The sequence below is a fragment of the Hermetia illucens genome, chromosome 2, assembly GCF_905115235.1.
Source record: "Hermetia illucens chromosome 2, iHerIll2.2.curated.20191125, whole genome shotgun sequence".
Taxonomy (NCBI): Eukaryota; Metazoa; Arthropoda; class Insecta; order Diptera; family Stratiomyidae; genus Hermetia; species Hermetia illucens.
In genome coordinates, this window is record NC_051850.1 from 20071248 (window position 1) to 20096052 (window position 24805).

The 24805-nt window shown below is 42.1% G+C and overlaps 1 protein-coding gene across 7 annotated transcripts in view; it reads left to right on the forward strand.

Moving 5' to 3' along the window:
* The window catches only part of LOC119648132 (ankyrin repeat domain-containing protein 12), a 225918-nt gene that overhangs the window by 195870 nt on the left and 5243 nt on the right, over window positions 1-24805 (forward strand). For all 7 annotated transcript variants that reach the window (XM_038049668.1, XM_038049669.1, XM_038049672.1 and 4 more), the window contains one exon: window positions 20794-22721. In XM_038049668.1, the coding sequence (XP_037905596.1) occupies window positions 20794-22721 (1928 nt within the window). The remainder of the gene's footprint in view (window positions 1-20793; window positions 22722-24805) is intronic.

Here is a 24805-nt window from a genome sequence, read left to right on the forward strand (position 1 = left end):
CAGGTGGTAATTTACTTTTCATCTTGCCTTTGAGTAATCGCCTGACGTCCATACGCTCTATACTGATTGCCTCCAGGGGCTTTTGAATCTTATTGTAGGTAGCGGCTTCGTCGTAGAATAGATACTACTCATTGTTATATCTCATTTCCCATCGGTTGTCCACCTTCATTAAACCCAATTATTCTGCGGAGTGGACCTTCGAAAACATTGGTTTTTTGCTCTTCCAGCTGGTTGTTCGACCAATTCTCGCTGCCGTGTCATAGGACAGGCTGAACCAAAGTTTTATATAATGTGAACTTTGTTTTCCTACGTATATTTTTATTTTGCTGAATCAGCATTACAAGATAAAAAGTTTTGTTGGGAAGCATGTTGATTTCATCTATTTCGTTGTTGCCCTTTATGAGAGTTGTGCCTAAGTAAACAAAACTGTCAACACATTCGAAGCTGCAATCATTTAGAATCGCATTCTACCTTATTGGTACTTTCTAGTTTGCGTCAAAATTTTAATCTTCTCTTCATTTGTACTAAGGTCAACTACTTTTGCTATGTCATCAAGCTTCACTAGGGTCTTTTCGCGCTCTCTTCCGACCGTACCGAAACCACATTTTCCTCCTCCTGCATTCAGTGTGTGTGACCGTATGAGTCGTTTCGCCAAATGTCTGCCCTTTATCACATCCTGGGTATATTTTCCTTGCCTCAACCCCCTCCTTTGTTCAAAGATTTCCTCTGGCGACTTTCACTTTCCTATGCTCTCTTGGCTTACTACTCCCGGCCTTTCTTCCTTCCCCAATAACTCCACTCACCCTTTTCTTCCTTTATCCACTTTCATGAACCCCTCCCATTTAATGTTTTCAAAAATCATTTAAATCCCATTCTTGATTTCGTCCTGCCCAACCTTTGTACGCATTGCCTTGCCTAAACCCATCATGCCCCCTCTTACTTTGCTCCTGACGTTTCTGACGTCTCTCAAGTTTGATGCTCAGCTCACCCGACTCCAGTCTCCTGTCGTGCGAAGGTTTAGCTTCTGTTACTTTCGTCTCAACTCAGCCCTAGCGACAATCAATTGGGCTCCCCTATTCACTCCATTAACATGTGGTTATGCACTCAGTACCGTCCATATCATATTATCAGGTCCTCTTCCCTCTTAAGTCCCTTCGTCTCCTAAGTTCCTGCGCTCTTATCTGTCTGATTCACCACTGAAGTTCACAAAAAAACTTTGTCAAAAACTCACTTTTAGCAAAAAAGTTCTTGTCCTCTGACCTATACTTCGCTATTTTCAAACGCTCACTGGAGGGCAGAAACCTAAAACCATTCTGCTTCCACATTCGTTGCTCTCACATTCTCGCCAAGCTATCTCCTCCTTTCATTAAATGCTCTGGCTCCTCCGCAACTGTCTTGTGATTTACTCTGCCACTACTTTTCCTCAGTCTATATTCCCTCTCCTCCCTGACCTTCTGTCTCTCTGGTGGATGCAGCCTGCCCGTATCTCCTACCATTTCCCTCCTTACTTCTCTCCTTGTCGAGTATCTCACTGGCAACAATCATGACACCAATGTCAGCGGTAAGTACTACGGTCTACCAAACCTTTTTTTGCTTAAAACTGTTCCGTCCATCGCCGTCCCTCCTTCCCCTCTAAATTATTTTCAACAAAACCCTCGAAGATAACCATTTTCCTGGCCAAGCTCTCATCATCTCCATTCACAAAAGTCGCAAAGTCTCGATCGAACTCTCGTTGACAATTGCCATCCCATTTCGCTTCTCTCGTCCTCTTCCAAAATCTTGATTGTCCACCCACTTTGGTCACCTCATGGTGAAAGAGCTGCACGGTTTTATTAAACGTAGGTTCACTGTCACCAAACTGCTCGACTTCATCAACTTTGTGATCAAATATCTAAATCTGAGTGTAATTATGCGGTATTTCCAGCGATTAATTATTTTGAATAATAAAAATTTGTTTTTTTTTCGCTGGTGTAGTCACACCAGCACTGATGAAGGCAATAAGTGGTTCGCGAAATATCGGTATTTGCAAAAATAAATATATCTACATCAGCGAAATAGAAATAACAAGTTTTTTATTATTCCAAATATCTAAATTCACAGCTGGAGGTGCATACTATCTACACTAACTTTACTAAAGCCTTCGACACTGTAAATCACAAGATAATTCTGTCTAAACTCTTCTCTCTCAGCGTTCCCATGTCACTTATTTCAAGGTTCGTCTTTTACCTTTCCAACCGATCCTGCCGCGTCTCTTTTGATAACCGCACATCCCGTTCCTTCTCTCCCTTCTCTGGCGTTCAACAAGGATCCGTTTTGGGCCCTTTACTATTTTTATTCTTCATCAACGACCTCCCCCTCTCCTACGTGTTCTGTGCCTACGACCTTAAGCTGGAGTTTCAGTACCTAGAACTCGGGCGGCTAACATGAATATGTTAACAGAAGGACAGAGAGAAAGGTAGGACAATTTTAGTTTGGTAAATTACGCCCTACATGTGCCTATATCTGCCATTTCATTTGTTTTTCCAGTTTCGTACATAAAAGAAATTGGTATTTTGCTGGTATTTAAAACTTACTAAGGAATTTTTTGGATTTTATTTTGGAACGTTATGTACGCCCGGTGGCAGTGGTAAAGAGACCTTCTTGGTCGATTCTGGCCACCCAAGATTGTCTTTTGACCTCCCTTAAATCCACAATAATCTTCAAAAGGTTCCATAGCAAGCTGTACTTATTGGCCGGATAGGGCAAGGAAGGTGGAGCTTATCAAGGTTTGAATCTCTGAATGAACATGAGGACCCTAAGTGTCTACTTTTCCTTTATGGGGAGAGAGCCACAAATATTAGGAAGAAATATTATCGTACAACCAAAGCCGATATTTGAGTTCTGGCAAGGATATCATATTTGAGTTCTGGTAAGGATATGATGCAGGTAACGCAGTGGTAACTTGGCTTGCATTTAGGGGGAACTTCAAGAGTTAGGATACCTAAGAAAAGCAGTGGGGAGGGAATCTCCTTGCCATCTGAGAGAGATTGTTGGACGAAGTCACCACTGGAGCATCAAAATTTTCGGACATTATACTTCGCTCGTCCTCTGATTTTGACTCCATCCAACCTTTTTTAACTCTTTTCAAATCGCTCCAGTACTGCTCCGTGATCTGGTGACTCTCGTAACTTTGAGTAGAAAAGGTGCAACATAAATTCACCGATTCCCACTTCTTTAAGAAAAACTGACCCTTTGAGGACTACCCCTCTCGTCTCCACTTTCTGGACCTCCTCTTCCTACAACTGCATAGAACCTATCAGGATTTATGCACATTGTTCAAATTTTCCTTGTATTTGATGGATTGCTCCACCTCTAACGATATCACTTGTCGTCCTGTTTCTTATAATAGACGAAACGCAAACATTTTCAATGTGCCCTTCACGAAACTAGAAATCTATTTCCATTCCCCGATTTGTTGACTTTGTCAAAGTTATAACGCACAACAGCTTGGTCCCTTTAACTTCTCTTCTATCAGTGGTTTTAGGCATAGGTTAAGGTTCTTACTTTCTCATCTTACAGAGGGAAACAAGTAACTGGAGTTTACTCTGTTATTTTTCTTCGTTAATAATGAATAAATAAAAAAGTGATCGTCTGCATACACCACCGTCTGGATTGATTTGTGTAGTAGCATACCCTCTAGATCCACTGGTATATTTTTGAATTATATACTCCGCAATTATGTTAAATAATATTGGGGTCAGCCCTTCGCTTTGCTTTAATCCAAAGTTTTTTTGCCGGGTTGCTAATGAAGTGGTGGTGTCGCAATTTACCCCGCGGTATGAGCGTGTGGAAAAAATCTAGCTGATCGTTGTTCTTTCTGGTGAAGCTTCTGATTTCTTGTGGATCCTACAGTAAGGGAAACAAATTGATGGGATTGCTTACGTACCTAAGGTATCGAAATTTCATTGTGCGGCATGCAGCGCTGTCTTTTCTCTCAAATTTTGGCCAGAAAAGGTCACCCATAATTGTATGACAGCGGTGTCACCGTCTTCATTTTCAAAGAAATACACCAAACCCTTATTTTCTGAGAGTGTAATGGTCTTTCTTGCGTAAATCCAAGAACCATGTTAAGAGTTCTGATGTCAATCAGATTAGCTTAGATAAAAAATTGGCCTTCTAGCAATTAGTAGATATGTTTGCCTAATATTAACTTCTTTGGAGTATAGGGCATCTACATAATCAGACTGTGCTTCAGTTTCACTATCATCACACTTAACGCTATGCAAGTGATTAGCTCACAGCAGCAAGTCAGCCACAAATATCTACGAGAACTGAGAGTCGAGCCCAGGGCAACGAGATAGAGAAGCCAACGCTCTAATCATCTCATCGGCCTAGTTTGGGTCTAACTACAGAGGCGGATTTCACTTGGATATGATTCGCACCCATGTCGTGTTTGCGATTATATACAAAGGAACGTTTGCCACTTCCAGCCACGCTTCTCCCCTGGCAGAGGTGAGGCAGCGTCTGATGAGTTGTCTCTGCCCTGGATGAAATCGTCTGTCATTCTTTTGAAAACTTTATTTACTTTTAGAGTTAAGGTAGTTCCATGAATTTTTGTGGTATTTTTTAGGCATTCGGACTCAGGTTGTATCGATTTCCCATTATTTAATTTGATCCCAACGAAATAAAAAAGTAGAGATGTTTCAGAGTGTTTCCAGCAACTGTTTTATCTGTTTTTTCCAGATTATTTCCAGAACAAAAGATAACTATAGTTAGGGTGTGCTGCAATTGCGAATCCCCTGGAATCGATACCTGCTCATTTAAAGTTTATCAAAGTGTATTTTCAACTTTCTGTGCACTCATCACAAACATGTCAGAAATAAACTTCTTCATCATTAACTTTGAGATGGCCCAAGGACTTATACTAAGATGCCAACAAATTGTCAACTGATATGGTACACTTTGCTGTTATCAGTTGCCCGGGACAACCGCTGAGTAAAAGAATTTGAATAACTTACTCAGAGGAAGCTTTGAATATAGAAGGTGGAAAAAAGGACTTTGCAAATCAGTAATTGTTGTAGAGTTTGATATGAAACTAAAAGGGTTCAATTAAATATTGAATATAAAAAAAAGAGTTTACTTGATGAAATGCTATATAATTAGTTCTGGACTGCAAAAAAAAAGGAGTATTAATCCTATCTTGAGAAGATAACTTCGAGTTCTCCAAGGGTAATGATGCCAAAATACCAATTATATCCAGAATGCAAACTTCTTGTAAAGACAGTATCCCATCTGGATCGGTTAACTTTCACTTTTGCAATTTCTTGTAATCTTCTTCTACATGTTCAAAAAGTAAGGCGAATTTTCAAATTGCGCGGGCAACGTACATTCGAATATCGAAAACTTTTGTTGTTGCGTGTTGGTATACATGTTCCCAATAAATGTGCACAGTCTCAAGTATATAGCATACTTTGTTTTTGGCAGATAGAAAAGTTAGGCGTGTTTTAGTGTGTTCGGCGATTTTCCATTATTACAAAAAATAACGCAAAGAATGTGCATCAAATTTTGTGTAAAAAATGGAATCAAGTGCTCTGAAACACTTAGTATGTTGACAGAGGCATACGGTTAGTCTGGGTACAAAAAATGTTTACAAATGGTACAAGCTCTTTCAAGATGGCCGAGAAGATGTCAATGATGAACCTCTATCTGTACGCCCTAGCACATCAACAACAGATGATAACGTCGAAGCTGTAAAGAAAATTGTTTTGGAAAAGCGTCGAATTACCTTAAGAGAAGTTGCTGAGGATGTTGGCATATTAGTCGGCATGAGACGTGTGGCAGCAAAGTTTGTCCCAAAACTGTTAAATTTTGATTAAAAGAACTGTCGCATGAGCATTGCTCAGGAGCTGCTGAATGACTTCAACGACGATCCAGGTATGCCCAAAAAAAATCGAAAAATTGAGTTCACGTTATGCAAAGCAGTTATCCTTCTCATTCTCTTCTCTTCTAATTTTTGTTGGAATACACCCTACAAAAAAATTCCCTCCTATTTCAAATGCCTCCAAATACCAGCAAATTTAACTCTAAAACCTACCTCTTCCGATATTGTACTCTAAATGCGCCCTTTGACAGTTGTTAAATATCTTCTCGACAGTTATTCAAAATAGGTGAATTAGAGACCTAAACCTGCACTGTTTGACTACGACCTGCGGGGTATTGATGTCCTTGATTTGTAGCCCATTTATAAGACGAAACTCTTCAGGTCGCAACCGATAACTTATTATTAATGAAGTAGTTCGAAAACTTATATAACTATCTGGAAGAGAATCCCTCCGGAAATCTGCTATCTGCATTACGCCAACTGCATTTTAGATAAAAGGGGAATTTTCAAGTTTGACAGAGCTTCTCTTCCTAGAACTGGGCGCTAATTATTCTAAGATAAAAGGTGTATTAGTTAAGCATCGTATCTACTGATATATATGATATAATAGTTTAATCAAAAATCCAATTTTTTGTCCTTTTTTCTCTTTGTGAAACCAAGCGTTTATGTATCAAATTTTTCCAGATATTTTCCTGGAAAAATTGTATTTTTTATCATTTTTTATTCTATATTATTAACTTAATCAATGCCGTAGATTTACCCAAAAATAATTTTTGTTCAATTTAATTAATCTACCGTTTTATTAAATTTTTTCATGAAATCAAAGGTCAACGTATTGGGTATCACTACGCCGTCGTAGACCTCCCTCATTCCTCCGATTATGGTTATCAGCTGAAAATTCCGCTCAAATCTATTCTTATCGTATCAATGTTTACCAGAAAATTGAAGAGTTATCGACTATACAGTGAAGTCAAATTATCTCTTCGACTTAAAACAAATAAATGAATTGCATTTTAGTTTCGGTCATTGTACTGAGGACTCTCATAATAGTTTCAGATAATCTCACTAATTCACGCTATTTTGTTATTTTAAGTTAAAATCTATTATATGCAATCTCCCTCTGCAGCCTTTCTATGTAGTCCCCCTGCATCCCAATCACCAATTCCTCTGAAGATTTCCTTTGCCAGCTAGCTGACCACTTCTGTTCAACTGTTGAGTTCGTCCATTAACCGGATTAAAAAGCTCCTTTTGAAAAGGAAAACGCCGCCCGTGCTAAGGGTTCTTTGGCTTGAGAAACAAGTTGAAATCTAGTGGACTTATGTCGAGGTGTGGGGTGAGACAACACTTCTCAGTTTATACTGGAGCAGTGAATAAACCTTAATGACCATCATCAACTACGACGCAACAACCGGTATCCAGTCTAGGCCTGCCTTAATAAGGAACTCCAGACATATCCCAGTTTTGCACCGAGGTCCACCATAATGATCCTGACGTTAGAGCATGCATTGTTATACCCAATCAGTAGTGAAATGAAGAAATCAGACCATATTTTGGGTACTGTTCTATTATATTTCACCCAAAAGGCGCGATAACACGAGGTCTCCTAAAACGACCCTTTCAGAGATGATCATCTGCCTGATTTTTTTCGGTTGCACGAAATATAGACTTTCCATTTGATTGGCATTTCAATTCTAGTTCGCAAAAGAAATACATTACCTTCAACGGCGAATTTGTGTTGCAATGTTATTGCGTCTTTTCTGCCCATCGAAAGAGAATTTTCTTATGTTGCATTCAAAATAAGGAAAACAATGAAGTTCACATTTCAGCAGCACAAAATATTTTCTGATATATTGGTCTAACGATCTTCATGGAAAAACACCGAGTCAGGTGATCAATTGATATTCTCGGGTCTTCCTTCCCGTTGACCATTATTTATACTTTCATGACCTTCTCGAAAGCAACTATTCTAACTAGACAAAGACACTCCAAAGTTACCACCACCCTCACTTAAAGCCCGACGAATTTCTGCAGAGGTTTTGCCACGGAAAGTTTCAATTTTAATGAAACGTTTTTGACGTTCAACGAAAGCTACAGAAGCTATATCTGTTTCTTTTTTGGTTAAGAAATGAGGATTCCTGAGTCCGCATCCACTTGATGGCGAGCCGGATCAATTGAAGAGAAATTTTCTCCTACTTGTTTGGGCCACGGACCCTTTTTAAGGTTTTGTGTAAAACGAAACCTTATTAAAATCGGTTTACTGTCTGTCTTTTTTTTTAAGGAAGTGGAAATCTCCAAAAGACTCTGGCCTGGGCACGCTGGAATATGGAATTTAGGTATTACATCACGGGGCGGAGTTAGCTTACTTTAGCTAGGTCTCCTTCGTCTACTCGCGGGATTCGTAATCGCGCCTTACTCACTTCTTCTATTTTTCGCAGTTTATCTTGGATTACTACGATCATGGAATTGATCGCATCCCAGTCCTCCTGGCAATCTAGAATTTCCTCTAAGTTCCTCCGAATACGTGCGCTGGGATCCCGTCGCAGTTTGGACAATTAGGCGAGGTGTCCAATTTAAACCTTTACAGGTATTGAGGGTATCCTTCATGGCCGGTGAGAAACTGGGTGAGATTATAATTAATCTCCCCATGTTTTCTTTCCAACCACTCCCCGATGGAAGGGATCAACCTGAAAGTCCAACGACCCTTTTCTGACTGGTCCCATTGCTGTTGCCATCTGTTTATGGATTTCTCCCTTTCGGCTTTTTTCACCTGCAATAAGGAAGAGATGGACCTGGTCTTATAAATGTTTATCATTTCGGTTTCCAGGATGTCAATCGACATCATTCCTGAGAAAACGAACGCTGCATCATCTGAGATGGATCTGAAGGTAGTACACACCCTTGACGCTGTTCTTCTGTAAACTGTGCTCAGTTTATGTGCATTACCTAAAACATGCAGCGCTTTTTCCCAAACTGAGACTGCATACAGCGAGATAAAACTCACCACCCTCGCTATGTGCAGCCTGTAACTATGCCGCCCGCATTATCCTTGCCAGAGCTATACTCGTGGTGGATGCTTTCTGGCAAGTATGCTCTATGTGCTGCTTAAAATTGAGTTTTGCGTCTATCATCACCCCTAAGTATTTGATGGGCGGCTGGGAAGTGATGATTCGATTCCCGATTCTAATACAGACGTAGTTTCTTTTGCGGCGCTTAGTGATGATGATCGGTTCCTCTCTACTCTACTAGCACTCTCTAACCAAGCCCTAACAATACTGATTGCTTCGCTTGAGCACAACTCAGCATCCTCCAGATGCTTTGCGACCACAACCAGTGCTATATCGTCGACGTAACCCACCACTCATCTGGAACCGGAAGGTTAAGTACATCATCATACATGATGTTCAGTAGCGGGCACAGTACAGAGCCCTATGGGACACCCGCGGAGACAATGTACTCCTTGGGTCCATCATCGGTATAATACCAGAGCGTCCGCTTTTGCAAGTAGCTTTCGATAATCGCGGCGAGGTCGGTGGGAACACCAATCGTTCCCAGAGATTTTCGTATAAGATTCCAATTGACCAAGTTGAATGCATTCCTCACATCCATGATCATCACGACACAATATTTGTTGGTACAACTCATTCCGTGAATTGCATTTTCGGCCAAGCCAGTAACCATTTTATGGCATCAATGGTTGATCTGGCTTTACGGAACCTATACTGCCTATCTGAAAGGCCCCCTTGGCTCTCGACGACTGGGAGTAGTCTATTAGAAATAACCCGCTCCAACATTTTCCCCATAGTGTCTAGAAGACATATGGGTCATATTGGACAATTGGGGGGTGGGGGGGGGGGGGGGTCCCCTGGAGGTTTGCTAGCCTTAGGCAGCAAGACGAGCTTCTGCCGCTTCCATGGTGCAGGAAAGATATCCTGGGACATGTGCCTTTCGAACAGCTCCGAGAACATATCCTTTTGTGTATCAGTGCCTTATCCCCGGGCGGCCAAGCGTTGGTCCCCTGACAACTACATGACGCAGAACAATGAAAGAAGAATGCAAGCTTCTCGTAAAGTCGTGGGGCAGCTGGAGCATATTGCCTGGAATCGACAGCAATGGTGTATAGATGTGAGTGACGCGATATGCTTCACATAGGAGTCGATAGCAAATTCTCGAACAATTCTGAACTCTCTCTCAATCTTTCAACTCCAACTTGTCAGCAAAATTCACAGATGACAAAGTTCGATTTTATCCCCAAAATTTTTTAAATTCATGCAATGGATTTGCATAAAATTCACTCAAGTAAGTAAGTATGTCAGTACTTTCGTTTCCAATTAATTATCAATCTCCTACTGACAACGAAGAATAGGCGTCTCTTCAATACATCATGCTGAAAGAAAAGGGATCATCTCTACCTTCTGTGTATGCACCCAAACGCGAAGGAGCAAAATAAGGGGGGACGACCGAGTATAACCCTTTGACACAGTCTTCTGTTTCCAACCTAATACAAGCTCTCTCCTTTTTTCAACTCAAGAGAGAAATAGATATGTTTTATTTTCCATCCTTGTAATAGCTTAGTATGAATTGTGCGATAGCCAAAGACGCATAGCTATCCAAAAATCCTCAAGAAAAAGCTAAGTTCACGGAGAAGATCCGCCTGGAAATAATGTAGCTCCACGAAAGTGTCCTGCCGACACGTGCTTGTACTCGTCTGTGCTTGACAGGCTCGCGAATATTGGGGGTTATTTTGGAGACATCCCGCAGAAGTATTGCTGTACAAAAGTGTATTTGCAAATACACAGTATGGGCATGTATAGCATATGCCCGGGCCATACAATATATAAGGACAGCAACAACAAAAAAAGGCTAATGATCATTTTTGGGTTTTTGAACGTTTCTACATATATTAGCGTTGAATAATATTTAAATGGCTTTTATAGTTTCGGAAAATTGAAAGGTGAGAGAGGTTTTTGTAAGGAATTAAAATGATCAATTATAAATTTACGGCACAATGGTGGATGGGGTAGAGTCTCGTCAGCCTCTCAATCTCGCTGCTGTGGGTTCGAATCCCAGTAGTCATGGGTGTCTGTGTTCGCCTTGAGTTTGTCTCGCTGCTGTGAGCTTATTACTTGCACAGCTTTAAGTGTGATGATAGTGAAACTGAAGCGCAGTCTGTGTGGATACACCACTAAGAAGTGAATAGGAAACACTTAATATTTATGAATTAAGATTTAAAATGGATTAATATTTCTGCTTAGGCTTTGTTGCTAACAACCGAGCCTAAGCTAAAAGCGTCTCACCATAGGGTCAAAGCTCTTACCGTACAAGGCAATGATCTTGCCAGTCCTCATGTATTCCTCGGAAACTTGGGTTCTTAGGAAGAAAAATTGCGAACCCTTGGCCGCGTTCGAGAGAAGAATCCTCCGAAGAATTTTTGGCCCCCTACATGAGGATGGACGATTCCGTAGCCTACATAACGACTAAATTTATGAGCGATACTATGATCATCTGGTTGTGGATAAAATCTGGCTCACTAGTTTACGGTGAGCGGGTCACTTAATCCGTATGGCTGAAAATGATGGAGCCCGGAAAGTTTATAAGGGCAATATCTATGGTAGAAAAAGAAGACAAGGCAGACCCTGCCTGAGATTAACGATGGCGTAGGCCAGGACGCCAGACAGCTTTTAGGGATATCGAATTGGTGGATCTCAGCGTAAAGCCGCGATGTTTGGAGTTCCTTATTAAGGCAGGCCTAGGCCGGATATCGGTTGTTGCCTCGCTGATGATGATTATGAGTCAGATAGTAAGGCATGGCACTGAGAAAGGCCCACCCGAGAAATCCATCCACTGGCAGTTGAGGAAGCGGTGGAACATGATGGCGGCTCTTTGAGTGTAATGGAATGGACCGCATCCTGTAAATTAGTAGTAATAGCATGGACAGATCCTGGATTTGAATCCTATAAAGAATTGAGAGTGAACTCCAACAAAAGGCATTGATGAACTGTAAGACTGCAGAATATGTTGCAAACTCCATGATTCTATGCCAAATAGAATAAAACATTTGATAGAAGCAAAGAGGTATTTCACTAAGTACTAAATTTCCTAATCGCCGAAGGTTGGTGCAAAACTGGACCAATGCTCCTTAATATAGTTTAGTAACTTGCTAACCATTTGTTTCAACTTAATTTTTCCAAATTATTGGTCCACTTTATATATCGTATAATAATATATAAGTAAAACAACAACAAAAAAAGTTAATGATCATTTTGGGTCTTTGAACATTTCTGTATTGGAATGGGATAATATTTAGATAGGTTTTAGGCTTTCAGAAAATTTAAAGGTGGAGGGATTTTTGTAGGGAATTAAACTGATCATTTATGTAATGCTTTTGCATGATATGAAGTCGGGGTGGGAATTAGGATTTCAAAAACAGGATAATGGAGGTGCTAATGGCTGCTAGGATGGGAAGGAAAGTAAAAAGCTGCGGAGGAAAGAGCGGTGTCATCTCTACCCAGCAAACCAAAAATGGAGTTCAGTGCTAGAAGATCTTGTCTTCCATAGATTCACTGTGCTGGAGCCTAACGAATGTTTGGGATCAGATTGGGTGCCATTTACAATTAAGGGGTATCTCCATATATAACGACCGAGAGACATCGAGGTAGGGTATATATAATGTCCGAGAGACATCCTTCGGCTGCGCCTCATCGACGCCTGAGACAGAAGAAGCACTAAATGGTATTCTCAGTCGCGGATCGTCCCTTAAAGATGATGACACAGATGTCTCATTTTTTCGTGCTAGGCGCCCGCAGTCGGGCCATTTTTTTCTTCTGTTCAAATTTGATTTTGCATTCATTTTGAATAATTTTTCGCAAATTTCTTTGATGATGATGAGGAACATTTAAGTCCGTTCATGATATTTGGTGATACGTCACTTATATTTTCTTCAAAAAGCAACGTAGGCAATGACGATTCCAAATTGAGTTAAAGAAAGTTTGACGGGACCTAAAAAGTTTGAAGAAATTGCATAGTTTATTTATGACCACTTAAGAAATGATAAATGGATATTGCAAGAGTAGGAACTGAGAAGAAGTTTGATTTTTTGGTTATAAAATGTTTCCTTGGTTTCTCTTATTTTTATTTGGTCCCTTCCATCCTTCGGCTTCCTTCCTCTTTTTTATGGAATAGTATTGTACCAGGTTTCGTATTTCCATACCAATATGTGATCCCTTCATATAAAGAAAGTCCTAGGGATATAAAGGACATTCAAGAAGAAAGCATGTCACATTGCCATCGATACCTCTCTCCCCAGATCGATATTCAATTCGCTTATATTCTCGACGTCCCTGGATCACTTTCTATAATAGCATCTGTGAAATTTAATAGGATATAGTTATGGCTAAGTTATCAAAAACTTGTTTATTACGTCGTAGCTTTATTTATTTCCTTGGAGGATTTCTGCGGTAAGAGAGATGATGGTCATAATATTCCAAGGGAAATTATCTGAGAACTATAGGTAATGCGAAATGGCTATTTCCAATGAACGAGTCTTCATGGAGTTTTATGGGAGGACGTTCTGACGGCAAATTCAAGCGGGCACATAAGAGCCTTAACGTGTAGCCAATATCAACCGCATACAATATAAAACGGAGAAATCGTAGGGCAAATATTATGTATGAGCGAAGAAGCTGCCTTTTCACTTATTGTTAATTAAATGAATTTAGCTTCATGAGTGCAGTAAAGTTGAAATATGCACGGGGATATTAAAGTTATTATTAGGTAATAGCTCCTCCCTGTTTTATGGCTGAATTTACTACACTCAGTCAAGTTACTGCGTTTATTACAAATGAATGCTTGTGAGAAAGGAATGTGATATGGCCGACGGTGGGGTCACTTGCTAAAAGTTATACTTTGAAGGCTCATTCGATGCGGTGAAATGTTAATTTAAGAACTTGGCACACGATTTATTGTCGAAATGTTTGTTGCAGTTGGGAGAGTTTTTGTGTTCAACAATAAAGTCCTACTAGACATCCGTGTTCGAATTGAATTTTATGATTTGACCGAGAGGTATTAGTTCGTTCTTAATATTTCATAGCTCCTTTGAAAGATGTGATAAACACAATTTACTATAGCTTTAGCAACATTTAATGAGCCCTTAGGGATTCTAACTCTTCTGACAACTTGATCATAAGATGGCCGAGTTGGTTGAGCGTTAGCCTCTCGATCTCGTGCCCCGGGTTCGAATATTATTCACTTTATACTTTCCCTGCAGCTGCCGATTTATCACTTATAAAGTGTTAAAAATGGTGGTAATGAAAACCCCAAAGCCGTACACTATAAGCCCAGATTGGCTTTATCTTATTTTTCTTCAGCCTTTGTCCCGTTCACAAGCGGGGTTCGCGCGTCGTGATCGGTTTCGCTATTTGATTCTATCAAATGCCTAATCTGGATGCAATCGCGAGGCTGCCAAATCCCTATCAAGCCATCGTTGTTTCGGCCGGCCTTTATGTTGCTTACCATCGACTTCCATGTTCTGACCAATTTTGGCAACTGAATTCTCGTTAGTGCTAATTATGTGACCATACTATCGAAGACGCCTCCCGCGTAATTTTTCCACGATCGGTGCAACTCTATATCGATTGCGGATATCCTCATTTATGGATGTGATCAAAGCGTGTGACGCCACTAGTCCAACACAACATCTTCGTCTCCATTACCGCAAGGCGCCGTTCATTGACTGCTTTAACACATCGTTCAATAAGTCCCGGGACTAGCGTAGAAATGGCGCTAATAATGCCATTTATATACCAAGTACCAACCTTCAGATAAGATGTGTCAAAATTTGATGTAATTCGAAACATAACCAAGGAAGCTATAGTGGTTAAACTGACGCTACCTTTGCAATCGTGAAAAAATGGACCAAAACGAGTTTCGTGTGTTGATAAAACATTGTTTTCTAATGGGGAAAAAACACTGTTCAAGCTCAGCAATGACTTGAAAAACGTTATCCGGACTCTACTCCGTCGAAAATAACCATTTGTCGGTGGTTTTCGACGTGAAACGCGGTCGTGCTGATACAAATGATGCGGAACGTTCGGGTCGGCCAAATGAGGGAGTAACTCCCGAAAACACCAAGCAAGTATTGAAAATCGTGATGGGTGACCGCAAAATGAAAGTGCACGAGATAGCTAAGATGGCGAACATATCAACTGGTAGTGCATTTACTATTTTGCACCAAAAATTGGCTATGAAAAAGGTTTTTTCCAAATGGCTGCCGCGTTTGCTCACAATGGAACAAAAGCAACAACGTATCAATGATTCGGAGAGCTGTTTGGCACTGTTTACTCGCAATAAACAGGATTTTTGGCTTCGATATGTGACAGTGGACGAAACATGGATTCACTATTTCACTCCGGAGTCAAGTCGGCAGTCAGCTGAATGGCGTACGACCGGTAAAAGCCGCCCGAAGCGTGCAAAAACACAACAGTCGGGCGGCAAAATGATGGCGTCCGTATTCTGGGATGCGAATGGTATAATTTTCATTGACTACCTCGAAAAAGGAAAAACTATCAATAGCGACTACTACATGGTGTTATTGGATCGTTTGAAGGCCGAAATAGCGAAAAAACGCCCCCACATGAAGAAGTAGAAAGTCATCTTTCATCAAGACAACGCACCGTGCCACAAGTCAATCAAAACGATGACCAAATTCAAGGAATTAGGCTTCCAACTGCTTCCTCATCCTCCGTACTCGCCGGATCTGGCCCCCAGCGACTGCTGGCTCTTTGCGGATCTCAAAAAGATGCTCCAGGGAAAAAGATTTGGCTCAAATGAGGAGGTGATCGCTGCTACTGAGGCTCATTTTGAGTCAAAAGACAAATCGTTCTACAAACATGGCATTGAAAAGTTAGAGAAGCGTTGGAATGATTGTATAACCCTCGAAGGAGATTATGTTGATGAATAATAAAGAATTTTGCCGATAAAATGTCGCTTTCACAGTTAGTCCCGGGACTTATTGAACGATGTGTTACGTTGGAAAATTTGTTGAGTAACCACGACACATTTTTTGAATCACAGGTTGTCCTACGTTTTTTGCCATCAATACATTTCTTTCAAGTGACTCTTCTCTCTGAATTTACTGTTATTTAACCTCCTTAAACTGAGGAATGAGTAAGCGTTAAGCTTGGCTAAAACACATGTTCATTTGTTTAATGAGAACATGACCTGACCACATTTTATTTCGTTGTCTGATTCTCTAGCGAACCAAACATTGCTCAAATTCTTTCATGTTATTCTCAATGTCTCGAAACGCAGCACTGGCCAACCGTACGGTTATAGTAGCATCCAGGATTAAGTACCTCGAAAAATCTGTTAGCTCCCTACGGAATACGCCACACGGAAACCCAGCTTCACGAGTATAGTTGCTGTGGACTTTCGAACCAGGGCACAGTGGAAGGCCAGCGACGTCATGCAAGGTTATGACACAATATTTTTCACCGATCGATCAAAGATGGTCTGTGGAGTCGGTGCAGGAGTTTTCTCGGACACACAGCGTAGCCGAATGGTGCGGTGTTCCAGGATTCGCAAGTGTTTTCCAAACGGAAGTATTAGCGATACTGGAAGCCGGACTATGGTTGGGGTGTGATCCGAGCTCCGAGCCCAACATAGCCGTTCTGATCGACTGCCAAGCGGCCATTAAGTCATTATACTCAGTGGCGACTTCGTCCAGGATGGTGAGACAGTGCAAAGACGAGCTGAATTCTCGTCGTTGGCCATCAAGACATAGAGGGGAATGAACTTGCTGGCCATACCGGGCCCATAGCATACCTTCGGTGGACGCAGTCTGTGTCCTCCTGGCGACTTTCAAGAACGGTATCTTAGCAGCCACTAACTTTAGATGTGCGAAGTCTCACCAGCTTTGCTAAGTCAAGGAGGATTTGGTTCCTCTATAACAAGACCCGATCACAGGAGCTCGTGTACCAAACGCGTGCAAATGCAATAATCGGGGCACTGACCTATAGAAAGCTATGCCGCCAGACTCAACATATCTCACAATTCGCATTATAGATGCTGCGGAAAGGAGGGAGAAATCCTCAGGCACTTCCTTTGCGATTGCTCCGCTCTAGCTAGAACCAGACGACGGACACTAGGTAAACCATTCTTTGGAAACCTTGGAGAGATATCCAGGTGCAGAGGGGAAGACCTGCTTTGCTTCGTGAATACTACGGGCTGACTGTGAAGATCTCAACTGGCTGGGTTCTGCCTCCCTTGCTTTTACCACATCAGTCATGATATTAGGAGTTTGTGGCATAAAAACGCCGCATGGATTTTCAATATTACGGCCCGGAGGGTTGCATCCCAAGACGAGGCTAATCTCAAGCTGAACTACAATAAATTACAATATTGAGATCATTCTGACTCTTTGCGAGCAAACGAAGCCAGATTACTAACAACTAGAAAAAATGATTGTTCTTGTTCTTCTTCTTCCGCCTTTATCCCGTTCAAAAGTCGGACCGACTCGTCTTGATCGGCTACGCTATTTTGCCCTGTCAAAGACCTAATCTGGATGCAGTGGCGAAGCTTTTAGAGCACCATCCAATGAATGGTGTCACCGCCGTTCATTGTCATTTCGGCCAACATTCCGAACCACGTAGGGCGACAGAGCGGATGATACTGCGGTAAATTTTAGATTTGAGTCATTCGTTGATACGTCGATCACAGATAGCGCCAGTTGTGGAACACCACTTTATCCAGGTTTTTCATAACGCAATTCACCATTGGCTGGTAGCATTGTTCCGAGATAGTTGGGATGTTCCCTGCCACTGAAAAGGATGGTCCCTGTTTCATTAAGAGCTAAAAATTCTGTTTTATTCAAATTTACTCGGATATCGGATTTTTGAAGAAGCTGCTCGAAATCAGCTTTGCTGTGAGATGCTAAGAAAACATCATCTGCATAAAACAATGTTTAGGGCGCTGGACGCTGGATATCCCATGTGACACTGTCCATAATATGAACAAATAGGAGAGGTGAGAGAGCGCTTCGTTGACAGAGACACGAATCGGTATTAATATACCCGTTTCATTTTGAACTTTACTTTTCGGACCGTCGTAGAGCAAAATTCAACTCACGGTTGTCGCAGAACATGGCACACAGTCAAACGCATTCTTTAGATCCAGAAATGCTTCTCACGGTGTTTCTCCATGAGCATTAGTAGTTCCGAGCGAACACGATTGTCGAGAATGCATTCCAAAATCTTCATGGCATGGGCTGCTGGACTACCTTATTCCATATTGGAACGGACTTGGTTTCTCGCCCCCTAGATAGTGTTCTATCTTCCTCAATAACTCGAATGAAAAGGTCACTGTGCCACAGTGTTGGGTCCCAGCTCTTCGCATTCCAGAGCTCAGATGCCATCTTATCTGGACCTGTTGCTTTCATTCGTTTTTTTGCCTTTTCAAATTCAGTTTCGCTGACAGTTATGTCTTGGTGGTTTAGCGTAAGTACTCGCCATTGAGACCTAACTTTAAAGTCTTCTTAAGTCCCGGATTGATTTTGTAACCACAATCAGAGCCCCGGTACTGGTGGATGCAAAACCTATCAGAATTTCTATCGAACTAAGGAGTACGGCACCCGAGTTGTAAATGCAACTCTACGAATTCTACTCATGAAACTTCCACCAGGGGCCCAATCGCTAATAACAGAACTGAGAACACATGCCCCAGGAATCCTTCTGAGACATACAAAACTCAGAGGGCTATCCCGGTTTCTATGGCACCAGTATACATCTGATGAGATTTCGTGAACTAAGCCATTTCGAGTGTGTCCCGTGAAGACTCAGGTCTGCCCTAATTAGGCCTTAGAGCATTGTGAGTACAGCGTTTTCCGGTGCCGCCACGTGGAGGTTCTCCTCGGCTATTTGCTTTTGATCGGTCGACAGGATTGCAGCCGCGTCTTTCTCCTCGCCACCTTAGAGCACCAGTCTCACTGACAGGTGGAATTGCTCCAAATGTCAGCAATGGGGATGAATAAATTTTTGAAATGAAATATGCTTGGAAAAATTGCCATCATCAGTCCGTTGCCACTCCTTAAGCAAAGTACTGTTCTTGTCACTAATGCAACAAAAGTGTTCGCGATACCCAGTGTGCTATGATGTCGGCTTTTGACAAGTCGATACAGATCTATCTCACCGTCAGTTCAGGCTGCTCGGATAACAGCGATCACTTTCTTCGCTTCTTGGTTGGCATTTTTGTAGATTTGCTAATTGGCCAAGTTTTTATTGACGAGAAACTTATTGTAGAGGGGTTTTTACTCACGGACCTTTATTTATTCGACAATCGGAAGAGGTCATTTCTTCCCTTTGCCACTTTTTAATTTGGAGCGGGCCAGGTCGTTTTTCATGTTTTGTTTTTATCTGTGGCTTGATGCGCAAATAGCAATCAACAACCGATAAAGGCCGATGTTGAGGTACGATGGTCTCATAGAGAACAACTTTCCAGTCATGGACGATGAAAAAATGGCGGGCTGCTATGAGGATATAATTATTTTGCAAAAATTGCCTGTGCGCTTGGCACCCCCTTTGCGTAATCTACAACCATTTCCCTATGGCACCGGTTTCCGTTTGCCTTATAGCCACATGATCATTAAAATCGCCAGCAATGACGATATAGCCATCAGTAGGCGTATATTCGGTTTTCGTTCGCAACCTAAAACAAACCGAACTGGACGAAACCCTTTCGTAAATACACGGTTTTTATTCGGTAAATTGCTCATTTCATCCAAATCCACTCACTGTGAGGTCACAACCTAAACTCAACCGTGCGTGTGTGAAAATTGTTATTTCCGTTCCTCGCACACGAATTCGAGCCGCACTGAAACCTGATAAAACTTATTCGTGTCGTTGGAGTATTCGGTTCTATACGGTTTCGATTAAGTGCCAAATAGACACCATATTGAAGTCGAAACATCGTTTTACATTTGTCGGCGGCGACCTAAACTAAAACTAAAATGAACTACGTATGAAACGAACCTTACAAGTCCTTGAGTCAAATAGTAGGAAAGTTAATTTGGGGTGTCCCTCTATTAGGCTTAAAATAGGTGTGCAGGCACAGAAATATAGGGTTCGAATCTCAACCGTGATTGTCTAAGTATCTCCTTAGTAGTACAATAGAAAAAGTGAAAAATTGAATGCTTAAAAAAAAAACAGCCCCGCAGCTAGTTGCCCAAAATGTTCCCTTAATTTAACGAAATTAATCACCGAAATCAGTGTCAAATTATTTTCACTAAGAATAAGATAAACTATCTTTTTCTGAAATATTGTGTTGACTTTCATTATCATTACACTAAATGCTATGTAAATGATAAGCCCACAGCACCGGGGCAAGCGCAAAGATAAACACAAACACTCATGACGCAACCAGGATACGAACCCGGAACAAGATATCGAGAGGCTAACGTTCATCCACCTCGACAATTGCGCCGTGAGAACACATACGTGTAATGAATTGTGAATGTTGTAACAGCTTTCTTCTCATTTTTGGGGGGATTTTCGTCGATTTTTAGCTCAGCAAATATGTGCAAAGATGATTACTTTTAACAATTGTGTCATGTGCTATTCACCATACAATCATACCCCATATTTTTAAATACAATATAAAAGAAGAGAAATGGCGATAATGCAATAAATGCTTCTCAATAACATTATTCCGACGCCATCAGCATATTTGGAGGCGTCAAATCCATATTATAATGAAGTAGTGCTATCTAGACACAAAAAATCCACCCAATCCACGGGAGGTCCCTCAATGCCTCCATTGTAATGCTACTGCCGCTCGCATTCCCCATATACCTTTTATTCTTATTAGCTTGCCTCACATCACTGATTACCCATATCCACACAATCGAAACCATCGACAAATTGTTTACATTCTTTCTTTCATTGCAGACTCGTCTACCACATCATCATCATCGTCGTCATCGTCAGGTCGCTCATCACAACAAATTAAGAAACCCGCGGATCAAAAGAAGTCATCAGACGATGGGGCCGAGGGAGGAGGTGCCAGTACCTCCAATACCACAGCGTCTTCGGCGAATTCATCTTCTTCAGCGGCGTCGGCAGCAGTTAACAATAAAGACGAAGAAGATATCTATGAATTCAAAACAACACCAAAAGACGGTAGTGCAGGGTCCGGTACCGGTAGCGGAGGTGATGACACCAAAACCGAGTTGCGAAAGAGTGACAAATCCGCTGTATCTGATGACAAATCTATGGAAGAAACTCCCGCAACCTCAAGCTCTTCAGGTAGCGGAACGAGCGCTAATGTGAGCTCAGGTGGGCAATCCAAAAGACCTTACTCGGAAGTTGAAAATGTCAATGAAGACAATACCGAACAGGAAGACAATAAACGCAAAAAACGAAAAGATTCGGAGAATGTAAAAGAACCATCAGGAAAAACAGGCTCCGGCAATCGCAATGCTCCACAGAGACAAGATAAAGGTTCGAAAAGTGCAGGCAGTTCTGCGAAATCTCTGGGGGGCATAGCGGCCAAAGTTAATACCAGTCTCGAACGGAAAAGTCCATGTGCTAGCCCGAAACCAGCCAACAAACAGACAGATAGTGATGCGGAAACAGACGAAAACAAAAGTAGTGATAATTTCGGCAACGGGGGTCCCAAAGTACCCCCTCTGAAAATTGTTATACCTCAACAAAGCTCCAGTGGTGATATGGAGACTGGTTCGCGTAACGGAAAAAACAATTCAAATCGTAGCCACGCTGCTCTCCCCTATGTAGTCGCCTCATCTTCGAATAGCAACGACTCATTGACCGCAGATAAAGAGAGCGCCTCCTCACGATGCGCTAGCCCCGCAGAAAGCACAGGCAAGGGGAGCTCGTCCAACATTTCAGCAACTTCTGAAGAGAAAAATTCAAAAGCAACAAGCGAAGAACGAGCCCAACAACGAGTTTTGAGAAGCTCCCATCGTTCTGGCGGCAGCGGTCAAGGTGTAGATCGCGGCTCCAATAATTCTTCACCTCAATTGCAAAGCAGTTCACCTTCACCGGCTGCACCTGCTGCAAGTAATGAAGCCAACGAGAGCGCAGCCGGAAAAACGTCTGGTACGAGCAATGCCAGCCCCGCAGCTCCACCGCAGCATCAATCTGAAAATGAGACGACCATTAATGCCCCGAGCCCTTCTGCTTCGTCGACATGCTCATCGAAAACTGAGCAGCAAAGCACGGTCGAGCTTCATCCACGCAAGCGTAAAATCCGTGCCAAGCAGGAGGAGGCCAACAAGTCTACTTCGAACGCAACTTCTAATCAGTCTAATGCCGAGACCACTTCTTCTGTTAATGAGATTCATCCGCATGACCACCCATTCACTAATTGCTATCAGATGTTCCTCAATATTCGCAAACAAATTGAAAAAAAGCATCGCACATTGTTCCCGATTCAACCTCGTCCGCCGCAAGGTTTCAAGGACTATTTAATGAATCGCAGAACTTACGTCTTACACGGAAAAACACCCTCGGAGCCTACGATAGCCTTGCCCTCTAATCTACCGGCTCAAATGAAGGATCTTTTTATAGCGCAGGAGAAGGAACGTCACAAATTGAAGATGCAGCACATTGTGGAGAAGGAGAAACTTGGATTGACCGTTGAACAGGAAATTCTACGCGTTCATGGAAAAGCCGCGAGAAGTTTGGCATGCCAGTCAGTGCCGTTTTCGGCTTGCACAATTTTGAAGGACGAAGAGGTTTATAATATGATAACGCCTGAGCAGGAAGAGAAGGATCGCAACGCACGATCGCGTTACAATGGACGGTTGTTTATTAGTTGGCTACAAGATGTGGACGATAAATGGGAAAAGATTAAGGTAAGATGAATTGTTGGTATTAAGATGAAATATTGAACCTAATTATACGTTTGTTCCAAGTTGCACTTTCTAGGCTCAAATTTGATATCTAAATCGAAAAGTCTTGTTGATTGGGGTAGGATTGGTTCGTCTTCATGACGTAACTTACAGCTTCCCTAAACGATCTGGGGGTCTCACACAGTCCGGCTCAAACTATGCAGAAGTACACCATTCTTCAAACGTGTTAAATGTTGCGGAAGTTCTCGCTGGATATCCCAACTGACCTACCGCCTGGCACCACCACGAAAGCGTCTCTATTCTTTTTAAGTAGGTAGGATGGTCCGTCCTAACTGATTGGTGCTTAGTATTATTATCAAGTAAAATTCGTGTTCTGTCGACGTGGTGATAACTCGAAGTAAAGAGCAGTTGGTCGGACTAAACCAACCCAATTCTAAAAACTATCTGACCATATGTAGCAAACTTGCTTTACCGTCGCTGTCTCAGCAATGGTAGTCGAGAGAAAGAAGTGCAAATTAGTGACGCTGAACGCCAAAAACTGCTTTTAACTCGGCCATCTAGACAGGAAACCCAGATTTATTCGGATCTATATAATCAAATGGAGTTGTCTGGTAAGATATAGACTTCTTCAAGGTTCTGTATTGGGATATCTGTAAAGGAATGAAAAGCACATATGATGAATTATGCGGCCTTTACATCCAAGAGAATACAACGGTGATCTGTTTTGCAGCTTGCCTGTCGAAGTGAGGTGAAACTATTCATATCAGCAATTCATCATTACGAATGGCCAAATTGGGCTTGGCAGAGGAAAAGATAGCTTGCCCTGATCACCAATCAAATCGAAATAAAGTCATTAACTGACCAATGGTGCGTGTGCTGCCTATATCTCTGAGAGGCTCTCTTTTAAATCTTTGGACGTCCCTCTTAAAGTCGCCCATATTGCATGGTATGTTATGGGGAGGCGGTTTATTCATAAGGGGGTAGTTGTCCATCGTGAGCAACTTTTTTATTGCTGACTTATCATGTGAAATGTTGAATGCCAGTGGTTCCTCTATGCCTCCGTCAACTCAATAGACCATTCGCCCGCTTTCTGAGCTAAGGGAGAAGATATTTTTCCCTGGAAATAAGTAGGTACGCCACTCTGCGTAGCAGAAACCAATTAGCGTTCTAGTGCGCCGTTTTGATGCCACAATCGCCAAACCCGTGGTCTCTATAAGGCGGACGGCTTTGAATCTGACGGGCTCTGAACCTTAGAGCCAGCCCATGGAGTGCACGAAAGGCAACAACTCTCTCTCTCCATTAAAGTCACCAGAGAATGGTTTACCTAGTGTTCACTGCTTGGCGGTAGGTAGGGTTGGACGATCGTATGATAGTCTCGCCTTCCTCACCTCAACTTCGGCAGTGCATATCATAACATATGCCCAATCTGGTCGTATGACCCCCTATTGGCCACTGTCCCGTACAAATCAACGAGAGATGACTCGTAAGGTCCATGTCAAGATTTTCTCATAGAAGAGCCAAATCTTCCTCTCTCTAGTACAGGTACTGAACATATGGCATCAGGAGTCACCAGTTGACAAACAATGCGGGTAGACTCCGTTCTTCACGACAGACTGGGCTATTTGTGCCCATAGTCGAGAGCGTAGCATCTTCTGACGAGCTCGTATATTCCTTCAGTAACCTCTTCTTTTTCTTCAGCCTTTGTCCCGTTCACAAGCGGGGTCGGCCCGTCGTGATCGGCTTCACCATTTGGCTCTATCGAATGCCTGATCTGGGTGCAATCTCGAGGCTTTCAAATCCCCATCCAGCGTATCAAGCCACCGTTGCTTAGGTCTGCCTTTTGGTCGTTTACCATCGACTTCGATGTTCAGACCAATCTTGGCAAGTGAATTCTCGTTTGCACGAATTGCGTGACCGTACCATCGAAGACGCCTCTCTCGCAACTTTTCCACGATCGGTGCTACCCCATAACGATCGCGGATATCCTCAGTAACCAAAAAAAGAAATCTAAAAGAAGTGTGACACATCATCAGTTTTATACTCCGCCCTTATTACAAATATCGTCCCAAAGTTTCTTCTGAGGTGGA